This window comes from Neopsephotus bourkii, unplaced genomic scaffold, assembly GCF_033783945.1.
Source record: "Neopsephotus bourkii isolate Nb327-2 ecotype Australia unplaced genomic scaffold, CSIRO-AGI_Nbou_v1 NB_1376, whole genome shotgun sequence".
In the NCBI taxonomy this organism is placed as follows: domain Eukaryota; kingdom Metazoa; phylum Chordata; class Aves; order Psittaciformes; family Psittacidae; genus Neopsephotus; species Neopsephotus bourkii.
Window position 1 is genome coordinate 95,965 of NW_026901855.1, and position 18,393 is coordinate 114,357.

Consider the following 18,393-nt stretch of genomic DNA (forward strand, 5'->3'; position numbering starts at 1 on the left):
GTAACAGGACCTGGATGCCCCAAATTTGGGATTAAAAAGGGAAAGAGAAATCAAGATTGTATTCCTCAGGATTATATCATATATTTTAAGCTATATTAAATGTTGCAAACTGCTGCAAACACTTTCCACTTCTTTCTTGCCAAAAATCCATCAAACTAGAATGTTCTGAACCATGTTACTTTTTCATTCATTTACTGAGAAAATGCAACCTTTCGGACATGTAAGCATGGTGTAACTATCTCATTTCCCTTTATATTGTGTATTTATACACAATAAAAACTCATGCTGCTTCTTTTTGCCACTTAAGGCATCTGAACTGGTTTATCTGGAAAAATAATGGCAAATTTGTAACACAACACTGATTGTCATGATAGATCTTTAGTTTTTGAAGCACAGGATGCATTCTGCATCTGCAAAAACCAAACCATTTATATTTGCCTTTTTTTTTTTCCCCAGACAAGGTTTGGGTAAACCATGTAAGAGATGTTTGTGATTCTGACTCTTCTCTACCTTTAGGGAGCACTAGATCTGAACTACAAAAAGAGAATAATTTCATCCAGTTAACAGTTGGCTAAATCAACTAACTGGCAAAATCAAGTTCATTTTTACACTATTCCAAATTCCAATAAATGCAAATTTTTTAATGAAATAAGGTCTTGAAAATTAATATAAACAAATTCTATATTACATTTTTTATTTATAACCTTCTTGAGATTTAAAATTTACAAACAAAAACATTCAGTGAAGCTGAACTAAATGTCCAGATGTTGACAGCATACAGGAAATTAAGCAATAGTGCCATCTGCTGAAATGTAAGAAGGAACTGTAAGCAAGTTTATACAAGACAATGACAAACTAAGCTGGATGCCTGAAGAATTATTTATCAGTGCAGTACTAACCATTACCTGCACAATGCAGAGGCTGGCTCATCTTTGTCAGGGTATTTAAGCGTTTAGTGCTTGGCACTGCAACAGGTAAGCGAGGTAATACTCTTCTCAAGCTCCTAGGGGCAAAACCATGTGAGCTTCCCACTACCTGAAGTTTCACACTGCACAGATTAAATGCCTTCCATTACATTTCACTGAAAAAACCCGAAGAAATGGCAGGGTCCTGTTAGCATATAAATTATTATTAGTATTGTTTCATCGCAAACCCTAAACATCTCAAACCTGACCATGGTTGTATTGTGCCTGTGTGCATGACTTTACTCCCTTAGGAGCCTAAGGGACATACAGAAGAAAAAGGTAACACAGTGATTCAAAGAGCAGAACATAAAATTTAAATTTGGAAGGTCCATTCCCAGTCCTACCACAGTCTTTCTCTGAAAATTTTGCTCTTGAATTAAAATAGAATGTAAAGGAACTGGGATACAAATCTGTTACTGCCTCTTTTATAAGATGAAAAGAAAGAACTTCTCATTGAGTTTTCTCTCAGAATACAGTATTGTGGGTCCAAAACTGACACAGTAAACTTAAATCAGAAGTATTAAAAGAAGACAACTGAAAAGTAATCTGTTATGTTGCAACAAAATTAAGCAATCTTGGATAATTTTTGCCACATAGCAGGTCACATTTTGATGGTGTTTTCCTTTAGCAAAAGCCAAAATCAAACTCAACTCAAAAAAAGCAAACCCAGTAATGCTTTTAGAAAATATGAGAAATTTAAATTCTCAACTTAAAGGACACGTATTAATAATGTGTTCCCAGAAGCACATCTCCTCGATCAGGAACAACTGGACATTCAACATATCAGAACTCTTAAAATGAGTATCTAAACCCTGCTCTTTGTTTCTGAAGGGCAGACCAAAATACGCAATAACGCAAGTTATCATAGCCTTACCACAAACTCTACAAATGAAGTCACAGCATTACACGTTGAAGCAGTCTAGCTGGCTGCTTTGCCAACCTGTCTTCCTGAATGAACACATTTCTGCTCTCTTTACAATGCTACAGTGGTTTGCTTGGTCAATGTATTTTATATGTGTACATGATTACTTCGTAATTTACCAAAAGCCTGTTATATTAGCTATTTTTCTTAGTCCCTGAAATTACCTCTTCTGTGGAAAGGCTGAAGGTCTATCACCACTCATTTGTTATTAGTGGCATGAATGGAGGATTCCTGAATTTCCTTAAGATCTGTTGTTAACTCTCTAATTCAACTTTGGCTGAACAGTTTCTGAACTAGTTATGTAGTGGAAGGAAAAAGTAATGACTGAAGGTGGAATTTAACTCTCCTCACCCTTTTAGCTATCTAAAGAATGATGCACATGTAGAGACTGATTCACCTCAGAAGCCCTGGAGAAATGGGATAAATCACTCTCTGGAAACTCTTTATCTATTACATTTAGAGGGAGCCTAAGAGAGGTCAGTTTAGCTTAGCTACCTGTATTTTACATTAGCTTAAGGAAGTCTCACTCCTTTCTAAGCTTCAGGTAAAGAGAGATGCAGTTACAGAGAACCCACCTCTAGATTATCCCTCAGGAAACACAAACTGTGCTAATCTGGATTCACCATGTATAAAGTGGGTTTTTTTTAAAGGGTACTTTTTATCTTCTTTCAGTAAAAAGCCTAGTACTTTGTATTTCTACTTTTTTAAATAAAAGCAAAGACTAAACAACAGATGGGAAATACTTTTTCTTCAGAAATGGAAATATGTTAGGAAAATTGTCAATCTATACAAAAGAGTTGCATTTATATTTGAGGCAATATGACAAATGGGTGAAAACTCATTAAATCAATGACTGATAGACCACTGTATCTATGCAATGTAACTGCTAGCTTCCAACCATAACTATCCCTAACAAATCTGTGATCTATGAAGAACAGGTTTGAAAACATTTTTATCTGTAATTGCAAAAAAAATAAAATCCATACAATATTATTTCCTTATGGCTAGACTCTATTCAATAGTTTGATTTTGCTATGTATTAACATTAGAAGATGTATAGCACTTTTTGTTTAGTGGTATGTATTTTCATGCAACCAGCTTCTCTTTCAATACAAAGGTCACAAAACCCCCTCAAATTTTACTTTTTCCTAAATGTTTGCATTATTTAGTATAAACAACAAAAAAAAGCTTTGAAGAGAGGTTCCATTGTAATTCTCCCTCATTTATATTTATGGTTCTGTTAACGACAAATGAAAGACCATAAGCAGGTAAGCAGATCATGGCACAACACAGTCTAAGTTAGTGCTTGCATATCTCAATTGCACAGCAGTATAATGCTAGACTATCTTTGGAGAAAGTATATCTGCCAGTGTGACACTGAATCCAGGCTAGTTAGGTGTGTAGTTAATTAGCACAGACAGCACTTATATGCCTGTACTGTAGGTAGAGAAGGCTGTTGTCAATACTAGCTAGAAGAAGAGCTCATCATCCTTCATGTACACATGCCCTGTGATTCTTTAGATGTATAAAAGCACCACAGATTTGTCTTCAAATTCTGATGATGCAAGAAAAGCTTCCTACTTGTGTCTTTATTGTCATCTGCTAAAAGTTCATTCTGGTTTAAACAAAACACTTTAATACACGTAGCACAATTTCAAAATTATTTTTTGTGTATCTTACACCGCAACCTGCCACTTTACCTGAAACCTACAGAAAGGAGGACAAACACAATTTCACAGGCAATCCTAGCACTTGAAAAGTTACTGAAACAGAGAGGTGAACAGAATTCTCTCCATATCGCCTGTTTCCAGGGGATTTAAGAAATCTTTGCCCTGCTGTTTATTGCAGGGCTTGCTCCAGCCTCCCAATAGATCCTTTCCCCACTACGCAGCTTTATCACTGAAAGTCCCGTATCTTTGTGGTCTCATACCACATCATACTGTGGCTAAGTGTCCATAAAACTTGTGATGGATCTGACCTTGAACAATGGAAAGCATAATCGGGTATGTCGATCACATATATTAAACTGATCAAAAGCAGCCTGTCTTAAGAATTCTGGCTTTTCAGTACTTTTGGCTTTGCCTGTGACCTGAAGAAAGAATCTAGCAAACCCCACCCTTCCTTTGTGGAACTTCCCTGATTTCCCTACAGTTGCCATCCTGCCCATTCCCATTCCCTTAAAAAAAAAAAAAAAAAGAGAAAGAGAAAAAGAAAAAAGTCGTGATAGTATTTTTGCTCTGCTAAAAGAGGTTGACCCACTGGCATACTGTTCTGCTGGTAGCTTGTACTAATTGACCCCCTGTCTTGATCGAGTCCCAGACTGGTTGTTATCCACTAGCTTTACTCCTCTCACTCCTCCAACAACGCCAGGAAGAACAGATGCTCTGTGATCAGTCAAGCACTGTCAGTTTTATTCTCTGCCTGGCAATGTGGACTAGAAGCGCCAAGGTTGCAAGACCATGGTTGCATTATAATGCTTTAGTTTGCCAATTAAATTTCATGATCTCACAATTCCAAAGCCCTGAAACTTTAAAAACATATGGGGTTTCCTTAGCTTATCTGGAGAGATAAAAGGAACAGCTGAAATTACTTGTATTTAGAAATTTAACAAGAAATCATAAAGGAACAGATCATGTACGGAAATGCAAAATGAAGATACTGATGCTAAGGTTTTTGCAACTATATTCATTTAAAGAGAAATCTATTCAGGGTTGTCTTTTCAGATTGTCAGATTAAAAAAGCCACACAGCATTTGCTGCTAACCCATAATTACAGATTATTATAGAATACAAAAGATGGCAGGCATAAAAAGCTACTACAATTCACTACACTGTAATAGAACATGCAGTAGAAGTTAATTTTGGCAAATGCTTTAAATATTAGCTTTACATAATATGTATAGGTGAGACTGTAATTAGGACAGAATGAATCCTTCGAAGCCTCTTTCATTCTGACCCAGCAGATGATTACTTTTTACTAATAAGACCACAGCCATTTGACAAAAAGCCAACTATAGTACCTTGCTTCATTCTTCAGTAAATTTAATAATTACAGCTCCTCCTGCCAATAGTTCTCAAATCAGACTTGTTCAATCCAATACTGAGCTTATTAGGGGACAGCTCTATGTTTAGAATTCTTTGGCCAAAAAAGTACTTGAGGATGATGAAGCATGCCTTAGACAAGGGCACAATGATTAGCCATTTTCTCTACATAAAAAACAGCACGTAGTCACTACAGACCACAAAATCACCTGCTGTTAGCACACAGCTGCTACAAAGAGCTGCTGCATTTATCTGGTCCTTAATACCTTTAAGGAAGCCTAAATGGAACAACTTAATATGGAGGGAGAATAGCACTACACAGAGTTTCTGGTATCAGTATTAATCTCATCTTTTTTAATTTTCTTCCCAATGTAGCCATTTGATATTGACACACTGCGTAATATATGCTACTCCTCCACAGCTTAGATTCTTTATTTTTATTTTTAAGTTGTGAAGAAAATGTTAATTTCTGGGGCTTTTAAGTTTCTAAGCAGATGAGAGAAAATTTATTATGTTTTTTAGATAACTGTAGTTTTAGTGTAAATAGATCAGCAACACATTACGATAGGCTATGACAATGCACAGAAAGCTTTCAATATTACAAGCTCAGAAAGGAAAAAGTCCAAAATATTCTTAGAGAAAATTAAGAAAAAATAAATTTATTTACTGAAAATAAAATGACAAGCAACGTTTATCCACATTGCAGTACTTAACACTTTTCAGTGACAGACAGAGCACAGAAGAATCCATACCAAATCAATCTTTATGTTGTTCAGAGGAGACTTATTTCAGTTAATCGAACAATAATTGCTCAAAATTATATCAGCTCATTCCATACTAATGGTTCTTACCTACTGTCTAGGTACAGTTTAAAATTCATGCTTTAGACCAACACTTCAATGCTAGAAAACAAGATAAAACCTTTTTGAAAGAAAATTCATACTTAGGCAATTTGACAAACCTTCAGTGACTGGCTGAAGTTTAGAAGACCTCTCTGAGTCTGGAGAATGCAGCGGTTCTGGCTCCTTCAAGCTTTCTAAATGCATAAAAGGATCGTAGTCCACACATGCCAAATCAGAAAGGCTTAAAGGAAAATATTTAGGGTTGCTAAAACACTGAGACCCATAGACACATCCATGCAGAACCTACAACAAAACCAGAATTTCATTACATTAACTACTGAAATTTCTACTTGATAGTTTTATAAGAAATGAATTTTATTTTTATTGAAATTTTTAATTGATTTTTTTTTAAACAGCTAGGCAGGACAATATATTGGAAAATTTTTGTTGCTTATTGCTTATAAAAACAAACCCTGGACTTCAAAGAAAATTGTCAGGACAGCATCAACACTGAAATGGAATTTAACAATAAAGAAACAAGAAACAAAAAAACCCAACAGATCACTAAGCTACCCTTATTTATAGATCTCCCATCTTATTTAATTATATATGCTAGGTCTAAGCTGCTGGAGGTTTTAATCCCCTTCCCTTGTGGAAAAAAAAAAGAAAACTACAACCTATCTTTTTATTCTGTGTCCCTAAAGACAGTAATTATAACTTAGTGCTTTTTAATTTGCTTATTGATAAATAAAATTGCGTGGTATATAAAAGGTACATCCTCCTGTCTTAAAAGGTATAGCTGGTCTTCTACAACACAAGCATCTGCTATTGATGTGTCATGGAAAAACAAACTTGGTTACACATCACAAAATGCAAACCAAAATCAGCAATTCCAAATATACCAGAGATCAACCAGTTACAGTAAAATGTACAAGAACTAAGGCAGGGCTCTACATTTCAGTAGTAGAATCGAGGTCAGCTTACAGAAAACTTATGTCTTCATTTTCATGAAAACAGACACTAAATCCATACACAGAAATCCTCATTTAGAAAGTAAAGAAACATGTACCTTATATATACAATTAAGAACGGATCTTTCAGTCTTATCATTTTCTGCTCCTGTAGCGTGAAGAGGCTGCAGCAAGGTCTTTAATGGCAAGGCCATTATCCAGTCCAATAAGCACAGAAGTAAAGAAACAACCAACTGGAACAAACACTTTCAATTAAAAATCAATTAAACCAGCACCTGCTACTTCACATTTATCACTGCATTTTACTTCTCTATTTTACTTTGTTTTTTCAATTTGGTAGTCACCATTATTCAGTAATGGCAGGTCACACTAGTTTAAAAGCCACTGTATCTTCAAAACCTACAGCACCAGTGAAAACTTAGGCTACTGAGGCATGTAGCAACAAACATCCACAGTTTCTCATCATGGTGAGCCTGTGAGCAGATACTGTGCTGAGGAGAATATCCATGCTCTAAAAATTGATTTGCAGGGTACCATTTTCAGAGTAAACAGGTACAAATTAAGGCTGATCTGCCATTCTGCATGCAAACCTCACTGTAAAGTGAATCAAGGATTATGCAAAATTGAACTATTTCAGCTGCATTTAGTGCTGTATAAAAACTCAAGAGTTTTCTTCACAACATGTCAATAATGCTATGCAGCACTAGGTTTCATCTGAAAGAAATCAAACTGCTTTCTGTCTTGGAGGCTATCAGTCAGCAGAAGAACCAACTTCCTCTAGGGATGTGTTTAAAGACTGTAGAATAGAATTAGATTAAGAGACATATACACATCAAATTATTAATAACTTATTGGTTTCAAATAATTATTTTTAATTTTTAAAACTTAACTGTGGAAGAAACAATTTAGTGAATCTTGCAGCTATTCTCTGAAGTATTTCCCAAGTTAAATAAAGGTCTTTCAGAGAAAATCCACTTTATTTACTAATAAATGACATATAAACATCATACTCATTTCACATAATACAAGTTTGTCTCTCAGGAACACCATATAATAAGCCTAATGATGAAGAGTTCTGAGTATTTTTTACATTAAACCAATTTTTAAGAAACCCATTAGAACTACTCTGTCAAACTAGGTAAGCAAGTTTTTTTATGATATTTGACATACAACAATCAGCATTAGTTCATGGGAAATTTTTTCCATTATGGGAAGCATCCTCAAGTTGAAAGCTGACTAGCTTGGCATAGCATGGTAGCCTGCAACAGCCCATAACTTCTTGCAAATAGATATGAGAGGCAAACTGGAGCTCTGGAGGCCAAAATGAGTAACAGATCAGTGCAAGCTGAATGTGTAGTCCAGAACATGAGCTCTGCCAGCGACAAACTGGACCAAAGTGCCCAAGTTTAAATGACCACTGAATCCCACAGTCCTAGAGCAAAGCCAAATAATTCAAACGAGACACAGCTCTCAGGAGGCAGAAAGTACTACTGAGAGTATGAGGTAAAGAAAGAGCCCATCTTAGCTAGGGGACTCTGACCCACTGAAAATACAAAAAGATAGCAATCATTTTGAAGGACTGCAACAATCAAATTCACCTGAAGATTATAAGCTATCTTTCTCAAGAATGTACTTACAATGGAAAGATCAAAAAATCATGGCCTTATATGTGTTTTGCAATGTACTTGGAGTTGAAAATATATTTTTACTGTAAGACAAGTTTGAAAAGTCTACATTACTTTGCTTGTCAGTTTACAGAGTACGGAAAAAGAAAACTAATTATTAAAAACAATGAACCTCAAGTAATTTTAAATGCATATTTTCCCACAAATACTCCAGAAATTCACTAGCACAAACAATATAGCTGTAATTCTGGAAAGACTATATTGTATTATACTTAAAACGCTGAATCCTTGCTTTAAAACACAGCTTAGAATTCATAATAAAGTTATGTCGCACACCTTTGTAATTAAACTGACACACTAAAAATAAATGAAAAATATTTACCCTCTTGTCCTGTTCATAAGAGGAAGCTTCCGTACTGGGCAGCAGATGTGTAATAGTTGCTATCAGAATCTGGGGAAAATACAGTGTGGTTTCTTTAAAAATATAATCTAAATATTCAAGTCTAAAATACATTTTTAAGCAGGTAAATGTGACATAATAATAGATTCATGGTTAAATTCTGTAAAAATTATTTTGAGGCAAATAACCATATTCCTTGCTATTTTTTTTTTTAATACAACCCTTTTAATTGTGTTTCACAGAAGACACTGAAGGAATACATCTGGTGTAGGTGCATTAAGGGCAATGAAATTATACAGCTATGACAAATATTCAGGCAGGAAGAAAACTTGATTCAACATATCTATAGGGTGCAGGATGTGGGTTTGTGTATGGGGCTATCTGAGCTCCCATAGTTCTTAGAACTACTAGAATTTGGAAACACCCTCCCCCTTGAGCAACATGACTGTTGCTGAGGCGAGTAGCTCGAGAGAGGACGCCTTGAACACCGGAGCAGGGGGAGATCAGTGTCCAGGAGCCTCAACTCAGAGCAGTAACAGCCACCGAGGAAGCCTCAAGTCCTCGACAGGACCTGCCCAGGAGCCGGCAGCTCAGCTGACGCGAGCAGGGACTCACAGGGGACGGAGCCAGGAGGGGGTGGCACCAGCCCTGAGCGGTTAAAAACCTGCCCCAGGGAGCGCGAGCCACCAGGAGTGTGTTGAGGCAGTTTGCGTGGGATGGTGAGCACTCGCCGTATGACCAGGGCTCGGTCTGGGATCTCTGCTCTGGCTGCCCCGGTGGTGGCCACTGTAGGCACTCAGAGCTGATGAGAGGGGAAGCTGCAGTGCAGGCTTCAGGGTGTAGAGAGCACCTGCACTGGTCTGGTGAGGGAAAGGTACACAATGGGCAGGGCTGCACTCGGTGCTCCCCGGTGGAGGTCCTCCTACAGCAGGTGGCTGAGCTGCGGGAAGCTATTAATAGGCTACAAGATGTCAGGGTAGCTGAGAGGAAGCAGGAATGCTTGCTCCCGGCCCAAACTGTGCAGGGTCCTCAAGCTTCCCCTCTAGCTCATGGAGGAAAGAAGGAGGCCGTTAACTGGGGAAGCTGGGAATTGGTGAAAAAAAAAAAAACAACACACACAACAAAACAACAAAAAAAGGAGGAAGAGGACAATTAAAAGCAAGGGACTTCCTCCTAAATCTGTTGTCCCCACGCAGAACCGCTTTGCTGTCCTGCAGGGGGCTCATGAGGAAACGCACTTGCACCAGAAACAGGCGGCTGATGCACTAGTAACGATCTCTGCTGGTGCTGCCAGGAAAAAGCGGCGGGTCGTAGCAGTAGGGGATTCTGCTTTGAAAGGGACAGAAGCACTCGTCTGTCAGCCTGACCCGGTCTCAAGGGAGGTGTGTTGCCTACCAGGGGCACGGATCAGGGATGTTGTAGAGAGGCTGCCTGCTCTGGTAAGTCCCACTGACTATTACCCACTTCTGGTGATACATGTGGGTGCTAGGGATACAGAAAGTAGTAGCCTGGGGAACATAAAGAAGGACTACAGACCCTAGGAGAGGTGGTTAAGGGCTCTGGAGCTCAGACAGTCTTTTCGTCTATTCTCCAGGATACAGGGGAGGACCTAAAAAAAGCTAGGAGGATTAGTCAGGTTAATAAATGGTTAAAAGGGTGGTGTCACAGTCAGGGGTTTGGGTGTCTTGAACATGGGACCCAAGTTTGTAGGCCAGGTCTAGCGGGGGCCGGTGGAGCTGATCGAAGAACGGGAAGAGCAGTTTTGGTAGGAGGCTTGCCAGACTGGTCAAGGAGGCTTTAAACTAGATGTGTTGGGGGAGGGGAGCATAATTCCATCCCAACACTCCCAGTCAGTTGCCAGCACCTATAATAAATGCTCGGAGCAATGTAGAGATATTCCAGCTGCTTCAGCCAACGAGCTGGCTTCATTTGGAGCTCGACTCAGATGCCTCTATACAAACACCCGTAGCATGGGGGACAAACAAGAGGAATTAGAGATGTGTGAACGTCTATGGGGGTATGATATAATAGGCATCACAGAAACATGGTGGGATGGCTCCTATGACTGGAATGTTAGAATGGAAGGTTACAGACTCTTTAGAAAAGACAGGCCTGGCGGGCGCAGAGGGGGAGTTGCCCTTTATGTTAGGGATAGGCTGGAGAGTATGGAACTCTGTCTGGGGAGAGGTGAGCAGATAACAGAGAGCTTGTGGGTCAGGGTTAAAGGGAAAAGAGCGATGGGAGACATTACTGTGGGGATCTGTTATAGACCATCTGATCAAGAGGAATCTACAGATGAAGCACTCTATAGACAGATAGGAAAAGCCTCACGCTCACAGGCCCTCGTTCTCATGGGTGACTTCAACCACTCTGCCATCTGTTGGAATGATGGTACCACCCGGCACAAGCAATCCAGGAGGTTCCTCGATTGTGTGGAAGACAACTTCCTTCTGCAAGTAATAGAGGAACCGACAAGGAGAGGTGCCATGCTTGACCTCATGCTCACCAACAGGGAAGGGCTCACTGGAAAAGTGGTGCTCCAGGGCAGCCTTGATGCAGCGATCACGAGATGGTCAAATTTGAGATCCTCAGGACAGTGAGAAGAGTGTGCAGCAAGCTCACTGCCCTAGACTTCAAGAGAGCAGACTTTGGCCTCTTCAGTAACCTGCTTAGTAAGGTTCCATGGGATATAGCCCTAGAGGGCAGGGGGGCTCAAGACTCTTGGTTGATCTTCAAGGATCACCTGCTACAAGCTCAGAAGTGTTGCATTCCAGCTAGAAGGAAGTGCAGCAGGAGGGCCATGAGACCTCCTTGGATGGATAAGGAGCTGCTGAAGAAAATTCAAATGAAAAAAGAGTCTTATAGAAAGTGGAAGCAAGGACAGGCGGCCTGGGAAGAGTACAGGGATGTTGTCCGGGAAGCTAGGGACCAGGTTAGGAAAGCTAAGGCCCAGTTAGAATTAAACTTGGCTAGGGATATTAAGGATAACAGGAAGGGATTCTACAGGTACATAGCAAATAAAAAACAGACTAGGGAGAACGTAGGCCCCCTCAGGAAGCTCTTGGGAGAACTAGCTACACAGGATTTGGAGAAGGCTGAGGTTCTGAATGACTTCTTTGCCTCGGTCTTCTCTAGCAAAGGCTCTGACCGCACCACCCATGTCTTGGGACTGTGAGAATGAAGACCTTGTGCCCACTGTAGGAAAGGAACTGGTTCGAGACCATCTTAAAAATCTGAACGTGCACAAGTCCATGGGTCCTGATGAAATCCATCTGCAGGTCCTGAAGGAGCTGGTGAATGAAGTTGCTAAGCCGCTGGCCATCATATTTGAAAAATCATGGCAGTCAGGTGAAGTTCCCGACGACTGGAAAAAGGGAAATATAACCCCCATTTTCAAGAAGGGGAAAATGGATGACCCAGGGAACTACAGACCAGTCAGTCTCACCTCTGTGCCTGGCAAAATCTTGGAGCAGGTTCTCCTGGAAGGCATGCTAAGGCACATGAAAAACAACAAGGTGCTTGTTGACAGCCAGCATGGCTTCACTAAGGGGAAATCCTGCCTGACCAATTTGGTGGCCTTCTATGATGGGGTGTCCTGGGTTTAGCAGCAGCAGAACTGATGGACAGGGGTAGAGCAGCTGATGTCATCTACCTGGACTTGTGTCAAGCGTTCGACACTGTCCCACGCAACATTCTTGTCTCTAAATTGGAGAGACATCAATTTGATGGATGGACCACTCGGTGGATAAAGAACTGGCTGGATGGCTGCACACAAAGAGTTGTGATCAATGGCTCAGTGTCTGGCTGGAGACCTGTAACGAGTGGTGTCCCTCAGGGATCAGTGTTGGGACTGGTCTTGTTTAACATCTTTGTTGGTGACATGGACAGTGGGATTGAGTGCACCCTCAGCAAGTTTGCTGATAACACCAAGCTGTGTAGTTCAGTTGATTCGCTGGAGGGAAGGAATGCCATCCAGAGGGACCTTGACACGCTTGTGAGGTGGGCTGATGCAAACCTTATGAAGTTTAACCGTGCCAAGTGCAAGGTCCTACACCTGGGTTGGAGCAATCCCAGGCACAGCTACAGGCTGGGCAGAGAAGAGATTCAGAGCAGCCCTGTGGAGAAGGGCCTTGGGGTGCTGGTCGATGAGAAAATGATCATGAGCTGGCAGTGTGTGCTTGCAGCCCATAAAGCCAATTGTATCCTGGGCTGCATCAAACGGAGTGTGACCAGCAGGTCGAAGGAGGTGATCCTGCCCCTTTATTCTGCTCTCGTGAGACCTCACTTGGAGTACTGTGTGCAGTTCTGGTGTCCTCAACATGAAAAGGACATGGATCTGTTGGAACAAGTCCAGAGGAGGGCCAAGAGGATCATCAGGGGACTGGAGCACCTCCCATATGAAGATAGGCTGAGAAAGTTGGGGCTGTTCAGCCTGGAGAAGAGAAGGCTGCGTGGAGACCTCATAGCAGCCTTCCAGTATCTGAAGGGGGCCTATAGGGATGTTGGGGAGGGACTCTTCATTAGGGACTGTAGTGATAGGACAAGGGGTAATGGGTTAAAACTTAAACAGGGGAAGTTTAGATTGGATGTAAGGAGGAAATTCTTTTCTGTTAGGGTGGTGAGGCACTGGAATAGGTTGCCCAAGGAGGTTGTGAATGCTCCATCCCTGGCAGTGTTTAAGGCCAGGTTGGACGAGGCCTTGGGTGACACGGTTTAGTGGGAGGTGTCCCTGCCCATGGCAGGGGCGTTGGAACTGGATGATCTTAAGGTCCTTTCCAACCCTAACTATTCTATGATTCTATGACTGCAGAGGAGCAGGGAAAGGCTTGCTACACTTCTTAAGAAGCTTCCACACAATTAACTTTCCAGGTACTTGGGAGACCTTTGTAATTTCTCTCTGATACGAACTCACAGAGGCTATACTCTGCTTCCTTGTCATAAGTGTATTCAAAATAACGATTTTTGATTTATACTGAAACCTTCAATTCACAGAAAATACAACTGCAGTTCCATATGTTAAGTAATTGCTTTCTCACTAAACTTAAATAAACATATTTGAAGATACTTAATATTTAAAAAAATCTGGAATTTACTGACATTCTCACATAAATAATGACGGTTATACCTGAGAAAAAGGATTATATAGGCAGTCTATATTTTAATATTGAAGTCAGCAAGTAATGTGATGTGAATCCCTACTGTTAATATTAAGTAAGATTATGTTTATACTAATTTAACATTCTGTGAAACAGACTTGCCAATATTCTCATATTTTAATTTCAGGGAACTACATTCTACTATAGCATTTAAAATAATCAAAATTTTCAAATTTTTAATTACTTACTTGAATAATTCTTACAGGTGAATCAGCTTGATACACTTGAAGTCTATGTACATAATGTATCAGCATGTTCAGCATACTGCAGGCAACTTGAGCTACTGTTTTGTTTGGAAACTAGAAAAGAGAACACAGCACAGTAACAATGACTACGTGATTTCACATAAAAGCGCATCAGGTGGTAAGGAATTTCAGTGGCAGTTTTGTACTTACAGTTCCTTTTGTTCCAGGAACATAAGAAACACAATAAAGGAGGAATAGAACTAAAATCTTACAAAATTTGAAAGGAATTATTTTAGACACAAACAATGTCAGCAGCTAGCATCAACAGTTTGGGACAGACTATCAGCGAGTGGCACACAATGAGAAAAAGGGGAGAGGAGTTTCCTGATTTCAGACCTGTTCGTGCAGTATCATGAAACCAGGAAATAAAAAATTAAGTTCTTGTTACCTTCATAACTATTAACATGGGACTGCAAAAAACCCACAAAAACTCAAGGAACCAATTCTGAAATCAAGAGATCTTTGTTGAGGACCAAGGGAGGTGAACAGCCACGTACCAAGTATATAGTACTAACAGAGAGACTGTTTTATGCTAGCGACTGGCACGTACAGCACCTATCTGAATGGAAATGAATGCACTTTGGCTTCCGTGCTTAACTGCTGTTCCTGTTATTTTTAAAATGCAGGAGAAAGTTGCTGCACTGGAGCCTGCCTTCAACAGTTAGTAAAATGTTTAAGTTACTGTGCTGGTCAAAGCAGAAGTGAATGCATTTGTAGTACTAGTCCCCAGACCTGGAAGTGGACTTACATACTGTCTTACAATCCTAAGTGAGAAAGCAAAGAAATGAAGAGACAGAAATACACTTTCCACAATTGTTAATGCAAAGGATGTGTAATTGAGGCTTTTTCCTTCATTGCACTTGCTTTGAAACATTAAGCTGTGCACCAAATAGCAAGCACAAAGTGAATTTTACAAGTGAATTTTACTCATCTAGGACATGAAAACCTTGCACATCTGAGCTAATGACAAATTTGAGCTTGAGTAACAACCCAAGAAAAATGAAAGTGAACGCATAACAATTTCATTGCAGAACATGAGCTCAACTCCAGATTGCTGGAAAGCTTGCAGGAAAACCCCAGGGTCATTGGAGAGAACGAAAGGTGTGGACAAACCAGAGCATGGAGTATCCAGATCACTAAATTTAAGACAAAATTACCTGAGAAAAAAAGCCTGGAGACTTTTCAGAGACTTCGAATAATCAGCAGTTCACTACTTAAAAACAGGAAGCATTTTATTCCCCCCCCTTTTTTTTTAAGATGATTGGGCTCTAAAATGAAGAGGAGTGAACAATTTTTAGAGGTGGTTTATGCAAATTAGTTAACCCCTTTCTGTTCTCTGCTTGTTTTTTTTTTAAGAGAGGGAAAAGTCAGTAGAGACACAAATTTCACAGAAAGGCTGAAGAGTATAAAGTAATAAATATGAATAAAGCTCAAATCTTGTGCACTTAAGTTTTCTTATTCATGGGAAGAGCTCCAGGAAGGAAGTTTTGATCAAGAATATGGGGATTGGCCCAAACAGATCAAACCCTTCATCTGCTTCAGAAACCCAGCATAGTGAATGTATCACATTTCAAAAGAATGCATGGATGCTTTAGAACAGTCATAGAGCTGTGTGTCCTGGACACACATTTTCCTGAAATCAAGCAGCAACGCTGAGTTTATGCTGGATAGCAAGACAATTCACCCCTTCCTAGTCAGCTGATTTGTTCTGACTTCTTTTCCAAGAGCCTTCAGAGGCATCACAAAGGTGGCTGTGTGATGCTACAAACATTTCACCTGCTGTCCTCTGTCTCTGGAAAATGCTGTATGTATAAAGGGTAAGAATTCACTACTTTGATATTTTGTATTTAGCAGTGTAACTGTAGACATAATTTTTTAAAAGTTACTTGATGGGGGGGGGGGGAAGCAGCTTTCAATGAACTGGCACTCTGCCTTGTACCTAATGCTCAGGGTTATTCTCAGAAGGGTAGTCTTTCCACACTTCAGCTTTGCAAGGATCCACTGCTTTCTGGACGTTACACTGGTAGTATAACTTTGTCCATACTTGCAGACAACCTATGTTTAGCACTTATTCAGCTAAGCCTGAACAACACAATTTTGTGAGGTATGTGAAGCATTTCTGAGAGGAGCAGTTGTGAGATGCAGGGGTCTGGGTGGCTGGTTAGGATCCCTTGTGCTTAGACTTCAGCAGAGGTTAACACAAATACAGCACTATCACCAAACTGCTGGGAGAAGCACTAGGGGCATTCAGAGCGAGCTGGTGGATTACAGTTCTGAATATGCTTCTGTATGTCAGAAATAGGCATATAGCAGCTGGTAACATTTCTATTCAATGTTATTTGCTCAATTATACTTATGAGTAAGTTGGACTCCTTATCCATTAATTTCTCCTGAAAATAATAATCCACTCTGGGAGTTCAAATCTCCATCCAGTTGGAAGCCAGGAGATTGCTTAGGTAACAAATTAGAGCTAATCTGTTCCTCTCATGATATATTTATGAACTCTTCTTTTCATGATTAAACTTGATTGTGAAAGGATACCACTGCTTCGAACAGGAGAAAAGCCAACACGCTCTGAATGTTTTTGCCAACACAAAGCAAAGTAGAAATATGAAGATCTTTGCCTTCTTATTCAAGAAGTAATTTATATTTAATATAAATGAGATACAAGTAATTGGTTTAATAAATACATCAGAGAAAAATAGGAAAAATCACAATGAATGTCAGGATTAAAAATAGTTCAAACTCTGATAAATTGCAGAAGATAAAATCACCATTTGCCTAATAGCAAACTTGCACAGGAAGTTGATAAAACACACTAGTTAAGGGATATTAAAAAGCATGGGAAAAACCCTGGAAGAGAGTATTAGTGAAGCTGCAAAGGATGAATGTGATTTCGCAAAACAGGAAATTGCAATTTAGAGTCTAATACTAAAAGCACTGCAGCTACCCATTTTAGACATAGACTCAAATCCTGCTTCACAGGATGTGATCAGCTGATTTGCTAAGATACTTTTCAGATTCCTGTTGCTGAAAAGAAAGAATAGTTAATCCCCAGCATCTGACAGAAGCCATGTACAACAGGTGTACACCCTGATTTTTATCAATGTGTATATACAGAAAGACTTGATTATTCATTTAATTTTGATGTAAACAAAGAGCATGTGGAAATGTTCTGAAAACAGACTGGGAAATACTTAAGAAGTTGAAGATACTATTCATGAACATGCAAGCTTGAAAAATGCTAGAAAATACGTATTTTTAATAATATTGTAATTATTACATAAAATATGAGTAAATATTACAAAGATTTGTAAAAAGTAGGAAAACAAAAAAATTAAAGAAGGGTAAAGATCTCCATAGACACAGTTAAGAAGTCCACCAGTTAAACTGAATTCAGTCGTTTGTAAGGATTGAAAATGAGATTGTGAAGTAAAGATGGTAAAATGTGATCGTATCTTGGAAAAGGCAAAGCATCTTTACACGTGAAGGCAATATATATTTTAAAAGTGTTAAGTCTCACCTTTAAAGAAACACAAATCACATTCAATGCTTCCTTGATCTGAGGATGATGTGATTCATGAACTAGCTCCTCACAGATCCAAATACCAAGGCTGCAAAGAGCAACACACCTGTAAAACAATGAAACAATGTCTGAGAATAAATTATTACGAAATGTTCCTGATACGTCTTGCCGAAATCTAACAAATATATTTTCAATATTTTAAAAATAACTCCACAAAAACCTTTATAATGCTGTAACCTATTTAAAAATCAGCAAGTACCCTGTTGAAGGCATGGAAAAGACAGAGGAAGCACCCTTCTGAGCAACTGAAAAATCCAAGAGAACTCCTGCATCCCTATATGCTTTTTGGATTAAAAATACCCAAAAATCAATGTATGGGAAATCCGTATATACTTTCTTAAGACAAGGTAAAATAATGTGGTGGGATGTTCCTCCTCCCCAGCATGAGAGTTTGCTCGTATTTGTTTAGAGCTTCTGAGGCAGAGACAAGAGGGAGGAATGTTATTTGCTAATATGTATTTACATTTTTTTAGACAGACAATAAACAAAGATGTATAGAGGAGGGGTGAATGAATGCTAGACATTAGACATATTGTGATTATATACTTTAACTTCTGCTATTGTGTCTTCATTTAAAATCAGGAAATAGAAGAAAAGTATAAAGGTAAATGTTTGATATTTGTTCAGAAACATTAAGGAG

General features: G+C 39.3%; 1 protein-coding gene across 3 annotated transcripts in view; it reads right to left on the minus strand.

Moving 5' to 3' along the window:
* RALGAPA1 (Ral GTPase activating protein catalytic subunit alpha 1) overlaps positions 1-18,393 on the minus strand; it is a 134,924-nt gene that overhangs the window by 48,772 nt on the left and 67,759 nt on the right. For all 3 annotated transcript variants that reach the window (XM_061367302.1, XM_061367305.1, XM_061367304.1), the window contains 5 exons: positions 17,691-17,799; positions 14,111-14,221; positions 8,749-8,817; positions 6,840-6,974; positions 5,890-6,073 (listed from right to left, as the gene is read on the minus strand). In XM_061367302.1, the coding sequence (XP_061223286.1) occupies positions 5,890-6,073; positions 6,840-6,974; positions 8,749-8,817; positions 14,111-14,221; positions 17,691-17,799 (608 nt within the window). The remainder of the gene's footprint in view (positions 1-5,889; positions 6,074-6,839; positions 6,975-8,748; positions 8,818-14,110; positions 14,222-17,690; positions 17,800-18,393) is intronic.